General features: G+C 41.7%; 1 protein-coding gene across 2 annotated transcripts in view; it reads left to right on the top strand.

Annotated features, from left to right (window-relative positions):
• The window catches only part of CNST (consortin, connexin sorting protein), a 206,485-nt gene that overhangs the window by 122,022 nt on the left and 58,007 nt on the right, over nucleotides 1-26,456 (top strand). For both annotated transcript variants that reach the window (XM_075862744.1, XM_075862743.1), the window contains exons 7-8: nucleotides 11,674-11,695; nucleotides 11,829-11,904. In XM_075862744.1, the coding sequence (XP_075718859.1) occupies nucleotides 11,674-11,695; nucleotides 11,829-11,904 (98 nt within the window). The remainder of the gene's footprint in view (nucleotides 1-11,673; nucleotides 11,696-11,828; nucleotides 11,905-26,456) is intronic.

Raw genomic sequence — 26,456 nt, 5'->3', positions numbered from 1 at the left:
TGTGTAGTGTAATGTGATCTAGCAGCGATCAAAGCTGCAAGTCTCAATGTCCCCTAGTGGGACAAGTAAAAAAAGTAAAAATAAGTAATAAAGGTTTAAAAAAAAAAAAAAAAGTGTAAAAATGAGTTTATAAGTTATATAAATACAAAATGCTTTTTTTTCCTATAATAAGACTTTTATTCTAGAAAAAAAATGAACACGTTTAAAAAATTACACATTTGGTATCACCGCGTTCGTAACGACCCCAACTATAAAACTATAATATTATTTTTCCCGCACGGTGAACACCCGAAAAAAAATCAATAAAAAACTACATCAGAATCGCAATTTTTTTGGTCACCACCGCTCCATAAATAAAGAATAAAAAGTGATCAAAAAGTCGCATGTACCCGAAAATAGTACCGATAAAAACTTCAATCCGTCCCGCAAAAAACAAGCCCTTACACAGCTTTTGTGACTAAAAAATAAAAAAATTATGGCTCTCAGAATATGGTGACACAGAAAATAGTTTTTTTTTATAAATAAGTGATTTTATTGTGCAAACGCTAAAAAAAAGGACCAAACCTATATACATATTGTATCGCCATAATCGTACCAACTCGCAGAATAAAGTAAAAATGTCACTTATAGCGTACGGTGCACGCCGCATAAAGAAAACCTAAAAAACGGTGTCAGAATTCCTGTTTTTTTGTCAGGATTGCAAAAAAATTGAATAAAAAGTGATAAAAAAAAAATGTGCATGTACCCCAAAATGGTACCAATGAAAACTACAGATTGTCCCGCAACAAATAAGCCCTCACACGGCTCCGGTGGTGAAAAAATAATAAAAAAGTTCTGCCTCTCAGAATATGGTGATGCAAAATGTGCAGAGTGTTCCAAAATCGGTTAAGATCGGGCGCCATTTATCAGTGCGACACCGGCCACACATCTATGAACTATTATTTATTTACCGCATTATTATACCCTCTCATTATACCCTGATGTACTCCGCACAGATTACATATGCCCCCACATTATAAACTGAAATATCAGCGAAACCCCAAACAAAACTACTACCAAGGAAAATCTGCGCTCCAAAAGCAAAATGGCGCTCTCTCCCTTCTGAGCCCTGCAGCGTGCTCAAGCAGCAGTTTGCACCCACACATATGGCATCGCCATACCCGAGAGAACCCGCTTAACGTTTTATGAGGTATTTGTCTTCTGTGGCACAAACTGGGCACAACATATTATGCACTAAAATGGCATATCAGTGGAAAATTGCAATTTTCACTTTGAACCATCCACTGTGCACTAACCCCTTTGCGCACTATGACTTAATTGCCCATCATGGTGCGGCGGTTGATGTATGGAGCCGGCTCATGTCCTGTGCCCGCTCCATACGCTGCGGGTGTCAGCTGTGTATTACAGCTGACACCCGGGACTAACGGAGAGGTACAGCGATCGCTCTGTTACAGAAGCCTGTAAGAATAACCGTATACTGCAATACATTAGTATTGCAGTGTGTTGTACCAGCGATCCAATGATCGCTGTATTAAGTCCCCTAAGGGGATTGATTAATAAAATGTGTAGAAGAATTATAGTTATTAGTAGTGAGAATAATTTTTTTTTAAGTTAAAAAAAATAAACACCTTTTCCCATTTTTCTTCTAAAGTAATGTAAAAAAAATGAACAAAATTGGTATCGCTACGTCCGTAAAAGTCCGAACTATTACAATATACCATTATTTAATTTGCACAGTGAACACCTTAAAAAAATGTCATAATTGAAGCTGCCAAAATCGCTGTTTTGTTTTTTTTGTCACCTTAGCTCTAAAAAAAAAAGGTAATACAACTTTTGAATCACTTTATGTACCAAAAAATGGTACCAATAAAAACTGTAACTCCTCCCGCAAGAAATAAGCCCTCACACCGCTCTATTGATGGAAAAATAAAAAAGTTATGGCTCCTGGAAAGCGAGGAGTGAAAATCTAAAATAAGAAATCAAAAAATGGATCAGTCCTGAAAGGGTTAATTCATTTCTAATGAAAAAAACGTATGACCACGTGGGGTATTTCTGTACTCGGGAGAAATTGCTTTATAAAAAAATGGTTGGTTTTTTGTCCTCCTTTATCCCTTATGAAAATGAGAAAATTAAACATTTTAGTGGAAAAATTTTTGAAATTAATTTTTGCGGCCTAATTCTAATAAACTCTGCAAAAGACCCGTGGGGTCTAAATGCTCACTATACCCCTAGAAAAATTCCTTGAAGGTTTTTCCAAAATGGGGTCACTTTTGGTGGGTTTCCACTGTTTTGGTCCCTCCAGTGCATTGCAAATGCGACATGGCACCGAAAACGATTCCAGCAAAATCAGAAATCCAAATGGTGCTCCTTCCCTTCTGAGCCCTGCTGTGGGTCCAAACAGCAGTTTATTACCACATATGGGGTATTGTCGTAATCGGGAGACATTGCTTTACAAATGTTGGGGTGCATTTTTTTCGTTATTCCTTGTAAATATTAAAAATTTCTATGTTTCAGAAAAAAGGTACATTTTAATTTTTACAGACTAATTCCAATATATTTAGCGAAAAACCTGTGTGGTCAAAATGCTAACTATACCCCTAGATAAATACCTTAAGGGGTGTAGTTTTCGAAATGGGGTCGTTTATGGGGAGTTTCTATCGTTCTGGCAGCTCAAAGCTTCTCCAAATGTACAGTGGGGCCTAAAACATTTTCAAGCAAAATATGAGTCCTGAAAGCCTCCGGGTGCTCCCTTCTTTTGGGCTCTGCCGTGTGTCCAGGCAGCGCATTAGGGCCACAATGTGGGTATTTTTGAAAACAGGAGAAACAGGGTGATAGATTTTGGGGTGTGTTTCTTCATTCTCCTGTTCGCTTTACAAAGAAATCGTTCTTCAAACTGATACTTTTATGAAAAAAAGTGAAATAATTATTTTTTTCACCTGTTATGCATTAAATTTAGCAAAAAACTGTGGGGTCAAGATACTTACTATACCCCTAGATAAATACCTTAAGGGGTCTAGTTTTCTAAATGGGGTCATTTGTGTGTGTTTCTGTCACTCTGAGACCTATGAGCCTCTGAAAACCTGGCTTGGTGCAGGAAAACAAAATGTACTTCAAAATTTCTAAAATTATTATTCAATTTGTAAGTCCTATAAATTGCTGAAAATTTATTTTATTTTTTCAAAAGTGCTGCCAAAATAGAGTAAAGAGATGGAAATATATATTTAGTTAAAAAAATTGTACAGTATGTGTGTACATATGTGACATATTGCAGTTAAAAATAGGGAAAAATGGTAATTTTTACAAAATTTCTTCCATTTTTCTATTTTTTTATTTCCGCAAATTGTATCAGTCTACTTTTACCACTAAAATAAAGTACAACATGTGACGAAAAAACAATGTCAGAATTACTTGGATATTTAAAACTTTCACAGAGTTATTCTCTGATAAAGTCAGACATACCAAATTTGACAAATCTGGCTTGGTCATTAAGGTACAAACATGCCCGGTCATTAAGGGGTTAAGCAAGTAAAATGCATGCTCGATCGGGTTGAGATCTGGTGATTGACTTGGCTATTGCAGAATATTCCACTTATTTTGCCTTAAACTCCTGGGTTGCTTTCGCAGTATGTTTTGGGTCATTGTCCATCTGTACTGTGAAGTGACGTCCAATCAACCTTTCTGCATTTAGTTTAACCCCTTCCCTCTTTGGCCACTTTTGACCTTCCTGACAGAGCCTCATTTTTCAAATCTGACATGTTTCACTTTATGTGGTAATAACTCTGGAATGCTTTTACCAGCGATTCTGAGATTTGTTTTCTCGTGACACATTGGACTTTAAGTTACTGGCAAAATTTCTCGATATGTTCAGTATTTAATTGTGAAAAACACCAAAATTTAGCGAAAAATTGCAAAAATGTGCATTTTTCTCAATTTAAATGTATCTGCTTGTAAGACAGGCAGTTATAACACACAACATTGTTCCTAATTAACATCCCCCATATGTCTACTTTAGATTGGCATAGTTTTTTGAACATCCTTTTTATTTTTCTAGGACGTTACAAGGCTTTGAACTTTAGCAACAATTTCTCACATTTTCAAGAAAATTTAAAAAGGCTATTTTTACAGGGGCCAGTTCACTTGTGAAGTGGCTTTGAGGGCCTTATATATTAGAAACTCCCAAAACTTCACCCCTCAAAGTATTCAAAACAGCATTTAGAAAATGTCTTAACCCTTTAGACATTTCACAGGATTTAAAGCAAAGTAGAGGTGAAATTTACAAATTTCATATTTTTTTGTAGAAATAAATTTTTAATACAATTTTTTTTATAACACAGAAGGTTTTACCAGAGAAATGCAACTCAATATTTATTGCCCAGGTTCTGCAGTTTTTGGAAATATCCCACATGTGGCCGTAGCGTGCTACTGGACTGAAGCACCGGCCTCAGAAGCAAAGGAGTACCTAGAGGATTTTGGGGCCTTATTTTTATTAGAATATATTTTAGGCACCATGTCAGGTTTGAAGGGCTCTTGCGGTGCCAAAACAGTGAAAATCCCCCAATAGTGACCCCATTTGGGAAACTACACATCTCAAGGAAATTGTCTAGGGGTATAGTGAGCATTTTGACCGCACAGATTTTTTACAGAAATTATTGGAAGTGAAAATTAAAATCTACATATTTTCAAAGAAAATGTAGGTTTAGTGATTTTTTTTCTAATTTCCACAAGGACTAAAGGAGAAAAAGCACCGCAAAATCTGTAAAGCAATTTCACCCGAGTAAAACAATACCCCACATGTGGTAATAAACGGCTGTTTAGACACACGGCAGGGCTTAGAAGTGAAAGAGCGCTATTTGGCTTTTGGAGCTCAAATTTAGCAGGAATGGTTTGCAGAGGCCATGTCACATTTACAAAGCCCCTGAGGGGACAAAACTGTGGAAACCCCCCACAAGTGACCCCATTTTGGAGACTACACCCATTGAGGAAATTATCTAGGGGTATAATGAGCGTTTTGACCTCACAGTTTTTTTGCAGAAATTATTGGAAGTAGGCCCTGAAAATAAAAATCTACATTTTTTTCAAAGAAAATGTAGGTTTAGCTAATTTTTTTCTAATTTTCACAAGGACTGAAGGAGAAAACACACCGCAAAATTTGTAAAGCAATTTCTCCCGAGTAAAACAATACCCCACATGGGGTAATAACCGGCTGTTTGGACATACAGCAGGGCTTCGAAGGGAAAGAGTGCCATTTGGCTTTTGGAGATCACATTTAGCAGGAATGGTTTGCGGAGGCCAGGTCACATTTGCAGAACCCATGAGGGGACAAAACAATGAAAACGCCCAAAAAGTGACTCCATTTAGGAAATGACACCTCTTGAGGAATTCATCTAGGGGTGTAGTAAGCATTTTGACCCCACAAATCTTTCATAGAATTTATTAGAATTGGGCAGTGAAAATAAAAACAATCCTTTTTCTTCAAGAAGACGTAGCTTTAGTGCAACATTTTTCATTTTCTCAACAAATAAAGGAAAAAAAGAACCCAACATTTGTAAAGCAATTTCTCCCGAGTACGGCAATACCCCATATGTGGTCAGAAACTGCTGTTTGGGCACACGGCAGGGCTCCGAAGGGAAGGAGCGCCATTTGGAGTGCAGATGATGCTGGATTGGTTTCTGGGAGCCTGTGGGCCCAAAACAGTGGAAACCCCCCAGAAGTGACCCAAATTTGGAAATGACACCCCTCAATGCATTTACCTAGGGGTGTAGTGAGCATTTTAACCCTGCAGATGTTTTGTAGAAATTAGTGTGCACTCGATGTTGCAGAGTGAAAATGGGATTTTTTTCCATAGATATGCCAATATGTGGTGCCCAGCTTGTGCCACCATAACAAGACAGCTTTCTAATTATTATGCAGTGTTTCCCGGTTTTAGAAACACCCTACATGGGGCACTAATCTTTTGCCTGGACATTCGACTAGGCTTAGGAGTAAAAGCGTACCATGTAAAATTGAGGCCTAATTTGGGGATTTACAAAGTATTGGTTCACAACTGCGGAGGCTCAGATGTGAAATAATAAAAAGCAACCCCTGAGAAGTGACCCCATTTGGAAACTACACCCCTCAAGGCATTTATTAAGGGGTGTAGTGAGCATTTTCACCCACAGGTATTTTCCATAAATGATTGCACTGCGGATGGTGCAAATTAAAAATTTATACTTTTCCCTAGATATGCCACTGGAGACACACACCCCAAAAATTGTTAAAAGGGTTCTCCCGGGTATGACTATGCCATATATGTGGAGGGAAACTGCTGTTTGGGCACATTGTAGGGTTCAGAGCGGAGGGAGCGCCATTTGCCTTTCGGAGAGCGGATTTTGCTTGGTAGTAGATTTGTTTGATTATTGCTGGTGTTTCCATTTATAATGTGGGGGTACATGTAAGCCGGGTGGAGTATATAAGGGGCATAGTCAGGTGGTATAATAATGGGGTAAAAAAACAATAAAATGATCCATAGATGTGTGTTACGTTGTGACACAATCCTTTCTGCACAGGCCAGTGTCACACTGATATATGGTGTCCTTTCTTATGCCCCTTTTGGTCCACACTCCGCACCTTTGCCGTTTGGGGAATTTTGCTGGGAAAGTGTTGTCCTGCAATAATGCGGGCACCCTTCCAGCAGATATGTTTGGGCCCTACCCTTCCTGGTACCCTAATTTTAGGTCCTTGATAAATCGCCTCTTGAAACAGAAGAAATGTTCCCCTCGGGCCGGCACAACTGCATATTTTTTATTTCCTGACTTATTGGAGCCTTAACTAATTTTATTTTTTCATAGACGTAGTGGTATGAGGGCTTTTTTTTGCGGGACGAGCTATAGTTATTATTGGTACCATTTTGGGGTACATGCGACTTTTTGATAACCTTTTATCCTACTTTTTGGGAGGCCAGGTTAACAAAAAACTGCAATTCTGTCCAGTTCTTTTCAGTTTTTTTTATACAGCGTTCACCATGTGTTATAAACTACATGTTCACGTTATTCTGCGGGTCAGTACAATTCTGACGATACCTAATTTATAGAACTTTTTTATGTTTTACAACTTTTTGCACAATAAAATTTACTTTTGGAAAAAGAATTTATTTTTTCTGTCGCCAAGTTGTGAGAACCATAACTTTTAAATATTTTTTTTGGCGGAGCTGTATGAGGGCTTGTTTTTTGCAAGACCAGCTATAGTTTTTATAGGTACCATTTTTGGATACGTGCAACTTTTTGATCACTTTTTATTCCAATATTTGTAGGGCAAAGTGACCAAAAAACAGAAACTCTGGTATATTTTTTTTTATGTTTTTTTTTTACGCTGTTCACCGCGTGCAATAAATAATATAATATTTTTATACCTCAGGTCGTTACGGTCGCGGCGATACCAAATACGTATGGTTAATTATTTTTTTTTTCAATAATAAAGAACTTGATAAGGGAAAAAGGCAGATTGCGTTTTATTTTATAACTTGAAACTTTTATTGTTTTCAAACTCTTATTTTTTTCACTTTTTTTTTTTTACACTTTTTTTATACTTTTTTTTTGTACAATTTTTTTCAGGTCCCACTAGGGGACTTGAAGTTCCAACTGTCTGATGTTTTTTTTCTAATACATTGCACTACTTACGAAGTGCAATGTATTAGATCTGTCAGTTATTCACTGACAGTGAGCCGATTAGGCTTCGCCTCCCGACGGGGCCTAATCGACTTCCGTAATAGCAGAGCAGGAGGCCATTATGTCTCTTGTTGCCATAGCAGCAGTCGCCAGTCCTGATTGCCTGTCAGGGCCGGCGATCTGCTAGTAACCGCTACGATGCAGCAATCGGTCTCAATTGCTGCATCGAAGGGGTTAATGGCAGGGATCAGAGCTAGCTCCGGTTCCTGCCATTACAGGTGGATGTCAGCTGTAACATACAGCTGACTTCCACCACTGATGATACCGGATCAGCTCCTGAGCCGGCACAATCTTGCTGGAGGCTATGGAAGCCGGTCAGGCTCCGCCGCCGGGCGGATCTTGACCGGCTTCCGTGCTAGGTAGACCGGGAGGCCAGTATTAGGCCTCCGGTTGCCATTGCAGTCACCGGAACCCCGGCAATTTCATTGCTGGGGTTCCGATGAACTGCAAACAGCTTAAATGTAGCAATCACGTTTGAACGCTGTATTGAAGGGGTTAATGGCGGGGATCAAAGCTAATTTCGGTACCCGCCATTACAGCCGGATGTCAGCTGTAAGATACAGCTGAGATCCGGCGATGATGGCATCGGCTCAGCTTCTGAGCCGGTGCCAAATATTTGGCGTAAGTATACGACATTTTGCGGGAAGCACTGGCTTTCCATGACGTATACTTACATCAAATGTCAGGAAGGGGTTAATCTTAGCAGAAAGTATATCCCTGAACACTTCAGAATTAATCCGGCTGCTTCTGTCAAGTCACATCATCAATAAACACTAGTGACCCAGTGCCTTTGGCAGCCATGCATGCCTATGCCATCACACTGTCTCCACCATGTTTTACAGAGAATGTGGTGTGCTTTGGATCATGAGCCGTTCCAAGCCTTCTCCATACATTCTACCTCCCATCATTCTGGTACAGGTTGATTTTAGTTCATTTCTCCTAAGAATTCTGTTCCAGAACTGGGCTGGCTTCTTTAGATGTTGTCTGGCAAAGTGTAGTCTGGCCTTTCTATTTTTGAGGCTGATTAATAGTTTGCACCTTCTGGTATTTGCTCTCACGAAGTCTTATCTTTATGGTAGACTTAGATACTGATACACCTAGTTCCCGGAGAGTGTTCTTCACTTGGGTAGATGTTGTGAAGGGTTTTTCTTCACCATGGAAAGGATTCTGCAATCATCCACCACTGTTGTCTTCCGTGGACGTCCAGGCCTTTTGGAGTTCACAAGATCACTAGTGCGCTCCTTTTTTTTTTTCTTTTCAAGAAGTTAGCAAACTGTTGATTTGGCCGCTCCTAACATTTGTTTTATCTCTCTGATGAATTTCTTCATTTTTTTTGTCTTCAGCCTAACGATGGTTTGTTTCACTTGCATTGAGAGCTCCTTTTGACCCCATGTTGTGGGTTCACAGCAACAGCTTCAGAATGCAAATGCCACACCTGGAATCAACTCCAGACCTTTTACCTGCTTAATTGAGGATGGATTAACGAGGGAATAGCCCATGCAGCCCATAAAAGAGCTTTTGAGATAAATGTTCAATTACCTTTTGGTCCCTTGAAAAAGAGGCAGCTACATATTAAAGAGCTGTAATTCCTAAATTCTTCCTCAAATTAAGATGTGAATACCCTCAAATTAAAGCTGAGCGTCTGCACGTTAAGCCCATGTTGATTATATAACTGTATATTCAATATGTTTTGGTAAACAGCTAAAATGACAAAACTTGTGTCATTGTCCAAATAATTCTAGACCTAACTGTATATGTGATAAAAGAGTAGGATTCTCCACTTCTCTGTATGAAGTGTATAGAAGACATGAAAGCAGTTGAACTTCGCCCACTAGCTCAGAGACAAATAAGAATTAGAGACCGAGCCTTCAGAGGGGGAAACGGCTAAAAAATGCAGACAAGTCCTATAATGGCCAGAAATTGTTTTGTTCCTCCTGTACATACACCCATGACAGCTTATTCTGAAAAGTTAGGTAAGCTTTTATTACAAAGTGAAAAAAGATAAAAGGGGTTTTCCCGTGAGAGACATTTATGACATATCCACAGGATATGTCATAAATGTCAGATAGATGTGGGTCCCAACTCTGGGACCCGCACCTATCTCCAGAACGGTCCCCCTAAACCCTTTCAGCCACTCTGTGTTGCGGCTTAATGAGGGGTATTCCGACCATGAAAAAGCTGTTATATGGTCGAGAATTACGAAAACGGAGTCACTCGCTGAGCTATGCTGTTTCCGTAAGTCCCATAGAACTGAATGGTACTTACGGAAACAGCGTAGCTCAGCGTGCTATGATGTTTTCGTAAGTCCCGGGAGTCAGCGAGATCAGACAAAGCTATAACGGGGTTTAGGGGGCCCCGTTCTTTAGATAGGTGTGGGTCCCAGAGGTGGGACCCGCATCTATCTGACATTTATGACATATCCTGTTGATATTCCAAAGAAAATAGTAGGACAACAGCACACGTCTCCATATCTTCAAAGTGGTTTTATTGTCAAGACATCCACAATAGACAGGCAACGTTTCAACCCATAGTGAGTGAGGGGTCTTTGTCAAGCCTGGCTTGACAAAGACCCCTCTCTCACTATGGGTCGAAACGTTGCCTGTCTATTGTGGATGTCTTGACAATAAAACCACTTTGAAGATTTGGAGACGTGTGCTGTTGTCCTACTATTTCTTTTGGAATTTACATCATGCCGGAGTGGGTTTGCCTGGCTTGACTTGTGCTGCTTCAAAAATTCTTTTTTTCTTGATATCCTGTGGATATGTCATAAATGTCTCACATGGGGTTGGCCGGGAATATATTTTATTTCTATTTTAACCTATGGTGACATGTACAATAAATTTTGTAATATAATGTATTTTTATTTTTGGAGCGGCTACTTCCTTCTAATTAGCGGTTATGTGACCACATCCAGAGTAAACTTTTCATTTCCTGTGATGTTCCGTGTCTTTTCTCAGCCAGCACTTCCAGCTCAGCAGAGGCACGGCGCGTCTTCAACTAGGTTTACAGGCAGTGGGCCGGGCGGATGTTTCATGAGCTCTTCAGAGCTCCGCCTCTGGTTCCAAAGACACGGAGCGTCGTCTCTCAAAGTACATGCCCCCTCCTCTTCGTATCTCGTCGTTCACACCCCTACTTTCTTCTCTCTGAGTTCTCTCACTGCCTAGCCGCAGCGCGGACGATGAGAGAATAGGAGGAGGTGTGTACAAGGACAGAAGCAGCGGCCAGGCAGTGAGGGAACTCCGAAGGAGGAGGGGTGTCGAATACGAGATAGGAGGGCAGTGATGTCGGTGGCTTCCCCAGAGCCGGAGTTTCGGGCAGTGGGCTGGTATAGGCTCTGCTCTGGGACTCCGGGGAAGCCTCTGACATCACTGTCCATATATGGACCGTGATTGAGATCTCACGATTGAGATCAAAGAGAAACTGGTTAGAAGGTTAGTAGGAGGTTTTAGGGAAGTAAACCAAGGTTGCAGGACACTGTTTAGAAAATATTTATAGATTTAAACACATGTGAATACTGGAATTGAGTCCAGTGGGCGGTCTCCTTGAATGATTGATAGCCTTCTCTCCGATTTGTGCGCACAGTCACTGAGTAGAACCACCCATTATATTACAATCTGCTGTATAACATTCCACCCATAGACAGCATGGTCAATGTGACAGGCTTCCTTAACACATGAAAGATCGTTTCATTGTGCGTCGCACCACATTTTTGAAAATCTTTATACCATGGTACATATAGTCACTGTTCAACAGAATAAAACTAAGAAATAATATGATTTAAAGCAGTAGGCACAGCTGTTCCATATAAGCTGGTTTTTAACAGTACTAATATTCAGTATTGGACAAGTTCCATTCTAATTTTAGACAGGAAATGTAGAGCTTGTAGTATTCGTGCCAGTTTCTGTGCAGTGTAAGAAGTGTAGGTATGAAAATCCATTCTGATTATGTTCATTTTGTTTCTCCCTCACAGCCCTCAGGCCTCTAAATGGCAGGTAAGTGCATCGTTCATTGACATTTTTTGTTCAGTTTACTGCTATGTTCTGTATAGGAATTGTAGCAAGTTTTTTTAGTTTATTTTTATCTGAATTTTAAATTTATGTTGCTTTCATTGTTGCTTGTTTATAGTTGCCTACTGCAGAGAAAAGTCAAAACCTCCATCAGTTAAAGGGATCAGATGAAGATGATGTTGATGGCCTACCTGGTGAGTGTCCTGATATGTATTTTTGATTCTAATTTTGCTGGGTTATCTTGAAGTTGTAGGATTAATTATTCTGTTGTTTTGCACTGAGAAAATAACTTTAAAGCCTCATGCACTCGATAGTAGCACGGACGACCGCGAGGTATCATCTGCGGGCCCCACGCAAATCACGGACCATGCACACATTGATTTCAATGAGCCTAGACCGCAGATGTGGCTCGTATATTGACATGTCCTATCTTTTTGCGGTTCGGGCATCCGGCCAATGCATGGACCGTGGAAACCGTGGTCCTGTGCATGGGCCCTTAGAAATGAACGGGTCTGCAATTCACCCGCAGATTTGCGGGTGAATTGTGACCGCAAAAGCACGTACGTGTGCATGAGGCCTAAATGTGTATTTATTAGCTTGCGTTATTTTTGAATTTGTATATGGCTTGATGCTTCTGAAAATATTTTATTGGGTTATTGAGTGATATCAATGGATATCAACCTCAAAGGATGGCGAGGGTGTCTATACCTAAATATTTACTTGTGTTGGGATTTAATTAGTTTCATTCAGTAGATACTACAGCTTTTTCCATATACAACTTCTGGATGTCAAAACTTAAGCATATAGAATGTAAAGAGAGACTTCCACGTCAACATAATGGTATCATATTTTAGCGGAGTCTCTGTGTTTAGGGAACCATCCAGTGCTTCTGATAATAAGGACTTGACTTTGCACAACGTGATGAGGGACCACGTTGCAATTGTCCTTTTTTTGTTATTGAAAATTTAATGATTGAGCCCCCATTGTACCCGTGGCCTGAGAACAGTTGTCAAGGTAGGTCCTTCTTTGTGTAAGGAAATGCCATACAGTTAGAGGTAATAGCTTATTACAAGAGAGAGCTCTGATAACTGTACTGTACCTGTAGTTAGTCCAGTACCTTTTGTGTCCATCACATGACCAGGTCCATCAGAGATCTTGAAAACTGAGGAGGTGATACAGAAAATATATTGGAAAACTTTAGAACTTTTCATTATAATGAATAGCCTTGATTTGCTGAAACCAGAATACCCCTTTTTAAACTGCAGGAGTCAGACGTTACTTCATTTTCGACCATGAAGACTCTTGTCTTGGGTAGGAGATGTTTTATAGCTATGTAACTTTTTAGCCAGGTAGGTTTGTAAGTCCTATTTTGTTTGTTACTTGGATGCTGCAGTAATTTACCACAATAGGCAGATGTTACATTGCAATGAACAGGACATAGAAAAAAAATGTAGCTGTAGGCATAAGTTTTTGAGAGCATGCTACAGTGTTTTTTTTTTTTTTTTTTAAGCTTTAACTGGTACACACTTTTCACACCTATATTTCAAGTTTGGAAACGCATATTTTCAAGCAGCCATACAAAATAGAATCCATGAAGAATGCATAATCTCTGGAAAAATTTTGAAAACGTCCCTGCTACCAGTACTTATCTAAATACAAAACTGAACTACCGTATGGTTGCTTCTGTGTAGCGAGAGAAGTCAAAATTATTTTTTCTTTTAAAACGAATAAAATAAAGTCCATAGGTGTGAATGGTATGATCAACAGTCTTTCATTTTGTAGTTGTTTAGGATCCTTAACATGCAAGCCTCGTAGAAGGGAGGGGCCACAAGGGCACCAGGATGGGACTTTTAGTAATCCAGTTTACAACAGAGCTGGGAAAGCCTCAGGGTCATCTACATCAGGAGCGGAGACACTTGACTTGTCAGTTCTACCATCCACGACTAGGCCTTCCACCGCGTCCGCGGCCACCTCTTTCCATGCTGCAGTGTTTTAATTCCACAGCATGCCTTATGATTTGTTGATGCAGAGGTTCACTATTTTATTTGAATTATTTAATTTTTTTTGCTGTAGTCACTACTGCAGAATGTGAACATGACCTAAAACTGTCCAAGATTGAAAGAGAGTGCACTATGAAATTGTTCATTTAAACCAATGGTGTACAACCTGTGGCCCACGATGATGTTTTGTTCGGCCTCCATACCTGTCTGTATCCTGATGGTTAAGAACAAATTGTAAATAGACAGCCGCAATATTCTTATCCAAAACAACGAGTATCGCCATTAAGAGGTTAGCTCCGTTCTCTCTTCCCTTCATTGATCGTAGATAACAGTGTAGAACTTGGACGATACATCTGAACACCCTCTAGTGACTTTTTACATGCATCTTCCATGTCAGTGAGGAAAGTGGCGAGGAGAGGCCTGCTGCGTGTGAGCAGGGGCAGGTAAGTACTAATGGTGCACTGTGTGTATGGCATTGTTATAGGGGACACTGTTTGGCTGGCACTCTTATAGGGGACACTGAATGGCGGGCACAGTTATGAAGGTTCTGTGGGGCTGTATGAGTTCAAGCCCTGTGTCATGCGCCATCCCCCAGGCCCTGCATTAGTCATAACAGTGCATCAATTTTACCCAGATCGCTACTTTAACCCCCTTCCTGCGGTAGGCATTTTTCGTATTTTCACTTTTTTCTTCCCCACATTCCAAAAGCCATAACTTTTTTTAAAAATTTTCCATCAATATTGCCGTATGAGGGCTTTTTTTTTGCGCAACGAGTTGTAGATTTTCACTGCACCATTTATTGTACTATATAATGTAGTGGGAAACTGGAAGAAAAAATATTTGTGTGATGGAATAGGGAAAAAGACAGCGATTCCTCAATCTCGTGTGGATTTTTTTTGTTTTTGTGGCGTTCATCGTGCGGAAGAAACACCATATTAACTTTATTCTGCGGGTCAATACGATGACCGTAATATCAAATTCATATAGTTTTTGTTTTTTTTATGTTTTACAAGGAAAAAAAACTGATAGTTAAAAATAAAGTTTACGTTTTCGGCCATATTCTGAGATCCATAACTTTTTTATTTTGTAGTTGATTGAGCGATATGTGGGCTAATTTTTTTGGGGGGCGAGCTGTTTCTTTTGGTACCATTTTGGGGTACATGAAACTTTTTGATCGCTTTTTTATTTCATTTTTTGTGGAAGATGAAGTGACCAAAAAATTCTGGCGTTATTATTTGTTTCGTTTTTACAGCGTTCACCCTTGCGGACTAAATAATTATATATTTTGGGGGCGTGGCTAGCAGCAGACCAGGACGGACACATTCCTCGTGAGCTCCTGGGAAGCAGACTGAATCCACAACGATCCTCCCCTCTACGACTATATATTGAGGGTTCTGAGGCTACAGTCTGCACGGACCGCACAAATGGAGAACAATGTTGGCCCAATCTACAATATTTTATTTTGGGGCCCTCCCACGCCGAAGCCGTGTGCTGGATTACCGGCTTCCTCCACATGCGAGTCCCATGGCCTGCTTCTTCCGGAGCCCCTGACACAACAGAGTGAGGAGACACGATCCAGAATCCCTCCAAGTTCTCCACACACCCCCCTGGGTCCACGTGAGTACCCCAAAAAGCACTCTGACCCCACAAAGTGGTGAACTGGAGGTAAGGCCGCCATCTTGGTGCTCCCATTGCAGGCCTGCATAGAAGCCTGGACACCCCAGCAGAGGCTTCACATCTCTAGCCTCAGTGATCACATTGACCCAGGGCTATCCTCTAGGCCACAAATACAAGAAGTTATAATCTGATAAATCCTTTGACTTTTGGGACTCCAGGGGGCGGTACCTTCAAGAGTGGCCGCGTTTTACTTTGGCTGCGATCCCAGCTCCCCACCAAACGAGCCCTACACATTGCAAGACTGCAACTTCGGCTCCACACATCTTAACTTCATCGACGGATGAGCTGAGCACGACAACAGCCCCATTTTCCCCGGGGTCCGAGAGCTACATGGCCTTCACTTCCTTGGCGCCAACAGTCGACGGCCATTTTACCCCCCCCTCACCCAACTCATTGACACTCTGCCAGTTTAATTACCCTGCATCAACGGACCTTCCAAAACCATATCTTGCAGACCCCGCACGCCTACCCGGCGGTATATATACTGCAAAGGATCCTTTTCTACTAGGACTACAAGGCTGAGATCACATATTGATACAGGACTACAATAGTTCAGACTCTGCTTTACACCTGGAAAAGCCTGAGATATTACTCTCACTAACTGAAACACCCTTGCTCGGCTCTCTTCCTGACCTGGGATACACCTCATATACGATGACTTAGATACCCTAGAGTTTCACTCTACAAAGTTTGTCCCCTCCCCGACTTGAAGAGCCCACATTGCTTCTCGTGGACCTTCCATTCTTCAACCGCCTAAAACTCTAGACACCATGTCGCCATAACAAAAACGCGCAGGCGGTCTGTCGGAGCTCGCTATTCGTGTCATATACCCACTGCCTTCTAGATATGGACAAATACTTCCACCCATCAGCTAGTGTTGTGCACAAACGTAACAGTAGGTCTTCTATTACTCCAAGTTCTTCCCACTGAAGTAAAAAAGCCGGAAAACTGAAATCGTGCAAAGGCACTACCACAACCATGCCTTCGCAGACGGAGGAACCTCGTTCAAACCACGCTAACTCTCGCCCAGACACTTCGCCTTCATTAACGCCTCTGCCCAGCACTGCGGACCGGTCTCCTACTGACCAAAACCAGGCAGCTTCAGTGGCACAGGAAGTTTCCCGCCTCATCCTGATATTCGACAAACGCCTGTGGGTACTTCACACATCCATCAATAACGCCCTGTCTCAAATTACTTCCAACTCCCAAAGATGGGGAGAAGCTGAACAAAGGCTCAGTACCTGCGAGGACACCATCCACACTATACAACAGTCCTCCGCTCAACAAGTTTTAGCAGGCGCAACTTCTACTTGACCGATTGGAGGACCTTCAGAATAGAAACTGATTGAGCAACATGCGCTTTATTGGAATTCTTGAGTCGGTTAAAGGAGACGACCTGTTTTTCTTTCTATCACAAGACCTCATGCAAGCCCTCGGCTTACACACAGATCACCCTATGCCTCCCATTGAATGGGCCCACCGTCTGGGCAAAGAACCGGACAACCATAGAAACAACCCCCGCCCTACAATAGCCAAATTCTTCCACTTTCTCACCAAGGAACGAATTCTTCAGAATTACAGGAAAATAAGAAATCTAGAAGTAAGAGCTCACAAAATTCTAATATTTCAGGACTTTTCAGCATCTGAGGCCCTTAAGAGAAAGACCTGATCCGATATCTGCAAAATATCTTGTGGAGAAGAACATCAGATTTCAACCTCGGGATCCGGCCAGGTTACGGGTAACTGTGGAATGCCGCACCTTTTTGTTTGATGACCCGTCTAGAGCTGAAAGTCACTTTCTCCCAGAAGGCTGATTTTATCATACAAGGAGCGCTCTCTGGACTGACCATGCGCTTTAGTGCTTACTACATTGCTGGAGAACATGATGTCCACTAAACTCCATTACGTTATTATCACAGTTCCAATCTGTTATTTGTTGTTTTTTTGCCCCCCCCCCCCTTAACCTTTTTCCTAGGATCATGCGTGAGTCACCTTTCATCCATTCGCGACCATAGGAGTTGGCTGACTGGGACAGACATCTCGGGTCATACATATCTATTAATCTTTTATTCTTCTCTCGCACTGGTATAGGTTAATGGCTATTCACCATACACATGATCAGAACAACCAAGACACATCTGAATCTAAAATTCCTATCTTGGAACGTAGCGGGATTGAATACCCCGATTAAACGAAAGAGAGTTCTCACACATTTACATAAATGTAAACACCATATCATCTTCCTACAAGAGACGCATTGGAGATGGGGGGGATCAATGCACCCTTAAAACCCATGGATAGAGGAATCAACTCAAGGCCCTTCTTGATCAAGCTTACACGAGGTACAGAGACAGGAATCTGAAGTTCTTTTATGAATTCGCTGACAAGTGTGGACGACCTCTTGCAAGGGCGCTGCATCCTAGGTCGCAGGCTGCTTACATCCCTAAATTACATACAGCGTCGGGGCAGGTGGTCTCTGATCCAAAGGACATTACCACATGCTTCCAAGAATACTATTCCTCGCTATACAATATTAAAGGCCGTTTACATGACATCCCGGTTGAAGCGCTACAGTCCAAAATAGATGAGTATTTAAACGAGACCCCGGTCCCTACTCTTTCCCATACAGACTTTGATACATTGGAATCTGACTTCACGGAAGATGAAGTGCTGCAAGCGTTAAAGGATTCTCCATTGGGAAAGAGTCCTGGCCCTGATGGTTTCAATAATACATTTTATAAAACATTACTAATTCCCTTTTTAACACGGGTTTTCAATTCCATCACTCCAGCGTGCGGTTTCACCCAACAGTCACTTGAGGCACACATCACATTGTTACCAAAGCCTGGGAAAGATCCTACGTCTTGCCCTAACTTCCGCCCGATCTCACTGATCAATGTGGATGTCAAGCTATTTGCGAAGACCATTGCGTCACGCATCTCTCCGATCTTGCCTTCTCTCATTCATGACGACCAGGTGGGATTCGTTAAGGGGCGAGAGGCAAGAGGTAATACGAACAAAACCATCCTTCTCATGTCCTATGCACAACGACAGCATATTCCTACATGCCTGCTCTCTGTGGACGTCGAAAAGGCGTTCGACAGGGTTAGTTGGCAATTCCTTCGGAGGACATTGTCGCAAATTGGTTTGGGTAGCAATATGCTCGGGAAAATCATGTCTCTATACACGAAGCCTACAGCTCGGGTCCATTTGAACGGGCTATTATCGGATCCACTACATATTTCAAATGGTGCTAGGCAGGGATGCCTGTTGTCCCCTATTCTATATGTTCTCACCATGGAACATTTGGCTAGTGCTCTGCGAAATAACTCCTCCATAAAAGGAATAAGCATGAGATCACTGCATACCAAGCTTGCTTTGTATGCTGACGACCTCCTCTTGTATGTAACAGAACCTATTGTGACTTTGCCATCCATACTTAAGGAATTTGAACGTTTTAGTCAGCTCAGCAATTTCAAAGTTAATTACTCTAAAACTGAAGCCTTAAATGTTTCCCTCAGCAGTGAGTTGGTTGAATACTTAAAACAAAACTTCCCATTTAAATGGCAACAAGAGTCTCTAAAGTATTTGGGGATACATATCCCAAAGGATTTGACAGCGTTGTTCCGTCTGAACTACATCTCTTTATTGCATCGCACACTGAAAGATGTAGAGCAGTACTCCTCGGCTTGCCTTTCCGGGTTTGGCCGGATCAATGCGGTGAAAAATTGATATTTTACCTAGATTTTTACATGTATTTCAGACGGTATCGATTCTGGCCACTCAATCTTACTTTCGTCAACTACACAGAGGCATAAATAAATTCATTTGGGGCCCTAAAAAACCTCGAATAAGCATGAAGGTGCTCTGCAGACCAAAATCGGAGGATGGGGCGGGGTTACCGGATTTTAAAAAATAATATTCTGCGGCATTGTTGATGAGAATTGCTGATTGGTTTAGATCATTTACTCACAAACAATGGGTTCACCTGGAATTTGAAATTTCACCTTTACGACTAACATCTCTCCCGTGGATTGCCAAACAGCACAGAAATACTCTCATGCTACCATTGTTAACCCAACATTTTTCACTCCTTTATTTGACAATCCAGACTTCACACCAGCGGTGGGAGTTGAGGAATTTCTTTCTTGGAGGAAACAGGACAATGTTAGACTCGCTTCCACACTTGCAGACACTCATGAGCTTCCCACTTTATTGTCCCTGAGGGAATCTTGCCCTCACAAAAGATTATCTTGGATGGAATATCTACAGTTTAGAGCATACATTTCCTCTTTCTCAGAGTGTGAGGCTCTCGCTTTGGACAAAACAGCATTGGAAACCTTCCTATTGATACCCTCTATGCTGACTAAACTTTTATCAACACTACATGCTTTCCTACGAGCCTGCCCCGAGCTTTCGCAACTTAGATACGTACAGGCGTGGGATCGTGAATTGGGGTTTCATATACAGGATGAGGATTGGCCAAAAATTTTTTTGCTCACCCATAAATTGCCATCAGCCTGTTACGCCCAGGAAAAGAATTTTAAGATTCTCACCCGTTGGTATCGATACCCGGTCTTGCTACATAGAGCCTTCCCCTCCGTGTCTGATCAATGTTGGCGCTGCCTTTCAGCTTTGGGAACCATGTTGCACATATGGTGGGAATGTCCCATCTTGTCCCCATTTTGGACTAACATATTCAAACTGTATAATGTGCTGTTTGATTCTCAAACTTCTATTGAACCTGCCATTGGACTATTGTCCCTTTTGCCAGGCAATGTCACAATTCTGAAAAAAGGTATTTTCAGACATTTTCTCACTGCAGCTAGGTGTGTGATTCCTAGACACTGGAAATCTATGGGATGCCCTTCTCTTCGTGACTGCGTAACCGAATTGAATCACATCATGAGAATGGAGGACCTCTTGGCAGGAGACAATGGCAAATGAGACAGATTCATGACTACATGGAGGAGCTGGATTCTGTTTGCGGAGAGTGAGGCCCTTCTACGCTGGCTGGAAGAACACACCTAAATTTCTTTTGTCAGTCCTACGTCTTGGGTAGCGGCCATCCCTCTCCACTCTCCACCTTTTACCTGCTCTGCTTTCCTTCCTTCCTTTCCCGCTCCCCCCCCTTTTTTTTTTTTTTCTTTTATATTTCTATTATTATTTTTTTATTTTTTATTTGCTTCCCATTTGATGATTCATATGCTAATGTACACTTCTTGATGCTGACATTATATATACTCTTTCTGTATTGCATTTGCATTGTATTCAAATTTTTTATTTGAAGTGGTTAAGTTGAACTGCCACCCGTTTATGTGCAATAACACTGTTATATGTTTGTACTGAAAAATGTAATAAACTTTGATAAAGAAAAAAAAAACCATGGATAGGTCAATGTCTGTCGGCTTCGTTTCATTCCAAGACCAGAGGAGTAGCTGGGCTCATAAACAGAAACGTAGAATATGTGATACATGATACATACTGTGAACCCCGAGGCCAAGTATATTTTTGTGGATATCACAATCAATACCCGGAGATACTCTCTCCTTGACATTTATGCCCAAAACTCACCCAATGCTGACTTCTTCTCCCACATTCACAATTTCCTCTTAACCAAACCACTCTCTACAATAATATCGGGAGGGGATTATAATACAATGATGGACGCCTCTTTGGACTGCTCAAATAACTCCACACACGATGCCCCACCCGCTAGGATTTTGGCATCTATGCTGACTCCTCTACAACTTTGTGACCCATGGAGAATCAATAACCCTACAGCCCAAGACTTTACATTTTATTCCACGGTTCACGACTCCCACTCTACAATAGATAATTTCCTTGTATCCACTTCACTATCCTCTGACATATTAGACACTACCATACATAATATAATCATATCGGACCATGCACCCATATCACTGACCGTTAACCTCAGAGCTACCCAAACCACTAGCAGGAACTGGCGCTTCCCGGCATATCTGATGGACTCCGATGATTTTAAACAATTCCTGATTCGAGAGTGGGCGAATTATGCAGATGACAACTTACAGCATGTGGATGAAACTAGCCTCTTTTGGAGGATGTATTATAGCCTATGTCTCTCATAAGAGATGTGCACGGACTGCCCAGTATAACTCACTATATGACAGTTTGACGGACGCTCACGCCCAGCGCATAGCTAACCCCACTCCGGAAATGAAACAACATTACCTGGACTCACATCGACTACTTGACACCTTTTTACTAAGAGAGGCACAATGGTCTAATGACTACGTTAAAAACAAATATTTCTGATGGGGGAACAAAATGGGATGTCTGCTCTCCAATCTTATAAAAAAAAACAAATCTAACTATAGAATTCTAAAACTAAAAACGAATGAAGTGACCTCCCCCACCACTGACCCTGTCACTATCCAACAAACATTCTTATAATATTATTGAACACTATACTCGTCTTCAGTGCCGGACCCCTAGCTAACCCAAAGCTTACTAAATGCCACGTCCCTTCCTAAATTGAACTCAGATCAGCAAACCTTGCTCTCCCAGCCAATAGGTGAAGAGGAGGTCGAATCGACCATCACACATCTCCCAAACAACAAATCCCCTGTTCCGAACGGACTATCGGGAGAATACTATAAAATTCTCAAACCACAAATAGTACCTAGACTCGTGTCCCTATTTAATTTAATTTCCGTAAACAATACTCCAATTCCTCATTTTCATGACCCCCGGACTATCCTGATCCCTGAACCGGCCAAGGACCCTACTTTAGTGTAATCCTATAGACCCACATCCCTTCTTAATCAGGATTATAAACTGCTCACTAAAATCTTAGCTAATAGATTGCAACAAATACTCCCATCACTTCTCACATCCTTCCAATTAGACTTCTTGCAAAACCACCACTCTTCTAAAGGTATTAGACTAGCAATAGCAAGCACCATAGCCGCTCAATCTAGATCTGCTCCCCAATCCATGCTTCTCAGCCTAGATGCTGAGAAAGCATTCGATAAAGTCTCTTGGACGTTCATAAACTTGTCTCTCCACTGCAGAAACTTTGGGCCCATTTTTTCACATTTTGTACAACTGATGCAAACTGATGTATACACATCCTTCACTTTAAATAGACTGAATACCGATTCTCGAGACCTCCTAGAGGAACACGTCCGGGTTGCACGCTCCTCTTTAACATATCTCTAGACCCCCTACTACGCTTGTTACACTCTAATGCAGATATCCAGGAAATTAAAGTCAATTCCCAGGAGATACCTGTTTCGGCGTTTGCTGACCACGTATTGTTGTTTCTTTCCAACCATAGACAATCGCTCCCCTCTGTCCCTCTCACTTATTGAGACATATGGACCACAATCGGGATTCACCATTAACGTACAAAAATCAGAGGCATTACTCCTCAAGGGCCCATCCCCACCCTCCTGGGCTGCGGGACACCCACTCAAATGGTCGAGATCCCACATCGCCTATTTAGGGACAATCCTCACAAGGACCCGCAAAATCTATATGCCGACAACGTAAACGCACACATAGAACACCTAAAACACCTACTACTCATTTGGCAATCCTCCACCCTTTCCTTCTCAGGCAGAGCCAGTCTGATTTAAATCTGTGGCCTTCCCAAAACTTCTGTATCTATTACAATCCCTCCCCATATATTTAAAACCAAAGGATGAAAAGATAATCACGGCCCATTACAGAAAATTTATCTGGAATGGGGGTCGACCTCGGATAGCCATGAAAGTTCCCCAACAAACAAAATTTAATGGGGTCATGAACTTTCCAAATATTCGAGATTATAACCTGGCGGCTAATTTGGGAATTGTGGCAGATTGGACACAACACCTCACATTACTCTGAACCTATCGTGGAGACACAATTTGTCAAACCCCAGTCTTTATTATACATCCTACATGCCCCTTGTAAAAACCTGTCGGACGAGGTGCGCCTCAACCCTCTACTCTCCACAGTTATCAAAACATGGCAAGTTTTGCCCAAAAGAGCCAACTTCATTCCCCATGCTTCATTCTTACTACCATTTATGGGTAATCCTGACTTTCAACATGGACACCCTGCTGGAATATTTACCCACTGAGAGAGGAGGGGTGTGAGATATCTCGCTGATCTGATGCTGACAGATGTCACTCGACTATTAGAATTCAGAGAATTTCAAGACTAATTTAACTTCTCTTCTCAGGCACTATTTCCATTCCTACAGGCTTCTAGCTACTTAAGAAAAATCATACCTAATCTGCCCCCTGATCTCACCCAAGACCTAGTGGTCAACTTAATCCTCAAGACTAAAAATACCAGAAGAATAATATCGTTGTATTATAACTTCCTGAGATTTGCTGTTGACTATACTAACCCTCCGACAGGTGTACACTCTTGGTTACAACACTTTTTTTTACGTTACACTGCATCGTGGTTTCTTCCATCAGCTTCTTACTGGGATATGGCACTGAAAATTGTCCAAAGTGGCTAAATATCCCCAATGAGAAATTTCCTAATGGGCAGAATTCCTATGTCAGCCTGCCTAAAATCATCACAATTGAACACTGACCTCTACCATTGTTTCTGGGGCTGCCCCGTTATCCACCAGTTCTGGGAGAGAGTTGAAAACTTTGCACTACAACACTTCGTTAATTTTGTACCGCTCTCTCCTGCTTGGACAATTTTTGGTATTTTGGATTCAGACGCTCCTCCGTGCGCTTCCAATGCAAAAACAAAAATGTTTTTATAATTTCTAGTGCAGCTCGTTAAGACCATCCTACAAGACTGGCTTTTGCCTCAGGCCTCACCCTTAAAATTGTTTTTGGAAAAACTTTGCCATGTTTTCAGGATGGACTAGTAGAGTAGAGGCTGCACTGCATAAAGAAACAAAAGTTAAAAAATTATTTTACTTATGGGAATTCTTTATTGACACGCTCCCACCCAGGATCAAACAAAAACTTAATGACTGCTTTCAATATACCACATGGTATCTTGGACAATCAGTAGCTGGGGCTCCACCAATCACTGTATGATAAAAGATTGTGTAATCACCTGAACTACACTACTTTGATGAATAAGCCTTTTCACTCACATGGTAAATGGCTCGCCCGTCTTCCTTCATATGCTGAACCTTCTTTCCCACCCCTATGGTTGATCTATATCTAAATGATACACAATACTCTTCTCTGTGCTGTTTTTAGTGTGAGCTCATGTTTGGACTTATCTGTTATGATGCTCTTACTATTTGAGATATTTTGATTGACTACCTGGTGTGTAAGTGTTCGACATCAATATCAATTTATGTCTTACCTCCTCTTTCCGCTCCCCTTCCCTTCCCTACCCTTGTTATGTTAAAAGCTTTGTTAAAACTAAATAAAAGCATTTTGAAAAAAATAGTAATGATATATTTTAATAGTTCAGACTTTTACGGACGCGTCAATACCAGTTATGTTAATTTTTTTTTTTAACTTTGTGATTGAGGGAAAAGGGGAATTATTTTGAATTTTTTTTTCTTTTACACGGTTTTTAACTTTTCTTTACTTGTCCCCCTAGGGGACTTGAACCATCGTTGGATCGCTTGCACGGTATACAGCAATACCAATATATTGCAGTATATCATAATACTGACACTCTCTCCTATGGAGCCCTGTCGGAGTAGAAAGATGCCGCCCAGGCTGCCATGCCAACGTTGGAACGTTACAGGTGGCCACCCCCTTGTTTCTAGTAATTTAAAAGCAGCGGTCTCTATTGACTGCGCCATTTAACAAGTTAAACTAGCGGGATCCTGCTTGTTGCCTTGAAGTGTCTGCTGTTACACACAGCCGACACGCAAGCTCTTTGGAGCGGGCTCAGCCTGTGAGCCGACTCCATACCCCATCCCCCACCCGACGTGCGCCGTATATATATGGCGGATGTCGGGAAGGGGTTAAATGAGTATTTCCAACTGAAATATTAATGGTATATCAACAGGAAAAGGCAGTCCACAGAGGAAAAGAGGAGGGGGGCTGTGCATGCGTGTGGCTCTCTCAATTGTAGTTAGGGAGTTGTGAAACACTCTGCTGTTTCTGTAAGTCCTATAAACTACAATGGAGATAGCATTGTGCATGTACAGTCACCAAGTCTCCTCTGTCTCCTCTGATTCTCCTGATGGGCTAGTCCATAGTTGAAACCCCACCACTTGTCACGTTGGGTTCGTGGACCCACAGGGCCGTACCGCCTTGGCGGTATGGCAGCTGGCCAACAGGGCGCAGGTCAGAGTCTATAGTTTATATAGGGTACCTGTGGCAGCTCGGACAGTAGCAAGGCAGGATTGGCAGGAACTAAGCAGCAGGTAGACGTCAGGCGTGGAGAAGCAGGACAGACGTATACAGCACAGCACGGCTACAGCTAAGCACAGCACTAGATCAGGATGCAGATTACAGGGACAGGAAACACTAGGGGACCATTTGCAAGACAGACTAGGAATACAACAACAAAGCTCAGGCATGAGAGGATGGGGCTGGGACCTTCTTATAGCCCAGGGTGCTCTGGACCAAATAGCTCAATCACCAACATGCTTGCGCTCTGGCTTCTAAAGTCTGGACTGAGCTCGTGAGCGCACCCTGGTGGTCACTGTGGAGCAGGACGGTCGTATGTGCAGACATCTCTTGAGAGAAGGGCGTCAACTGGATGGAAGGTGTTTGTGGTCAGCGACCACGGACCTTACACCACTCAGACATTTATGATATATACTATCGATGAGAATTCCCCTTTAAGTTTTACTGTGGCCCTTGGAAGTGTTAAAAGCGGACAATGAGGCCCTCGGACCAGAAAAAGTTCTGCACCCCTGATTTAAAATAATTTTACTTATTCTGGACACATTTGGGAAAAGCTTTGGGAGTTTTTCACTTGCAAGTGAAACTTGAGCTCCTAAATGTCTAGTCTTGCCTGCCTTGTAAGACTGGGGATAGCATCAAATCTGTGATACATTTTATACTTGAATGTATATTGTTTAGATAACATCTCAAATCCGTACTGAAGTTTTTTTTCTGAAAATGTTAAGCAATCTATTTTATAAT

Source organism: Rhinoderma darwinii, chromosome 4, assembly GCF_050947455.1.
Source record: "Rhinoderma darwinii isolate aRhiDar2 chromosome 4, aRhiDar2.hap1, whole genome shotgun sequence".
NCBI lineage: Eukaryota > Metazoa > Chordata > Amphibia > Anura > Rhinodermatidae > Rhinoderma > Rhinoderma darwinii.
This window is presented reverse-complemented; position numbering and strand designations above follow the sequence as displayed.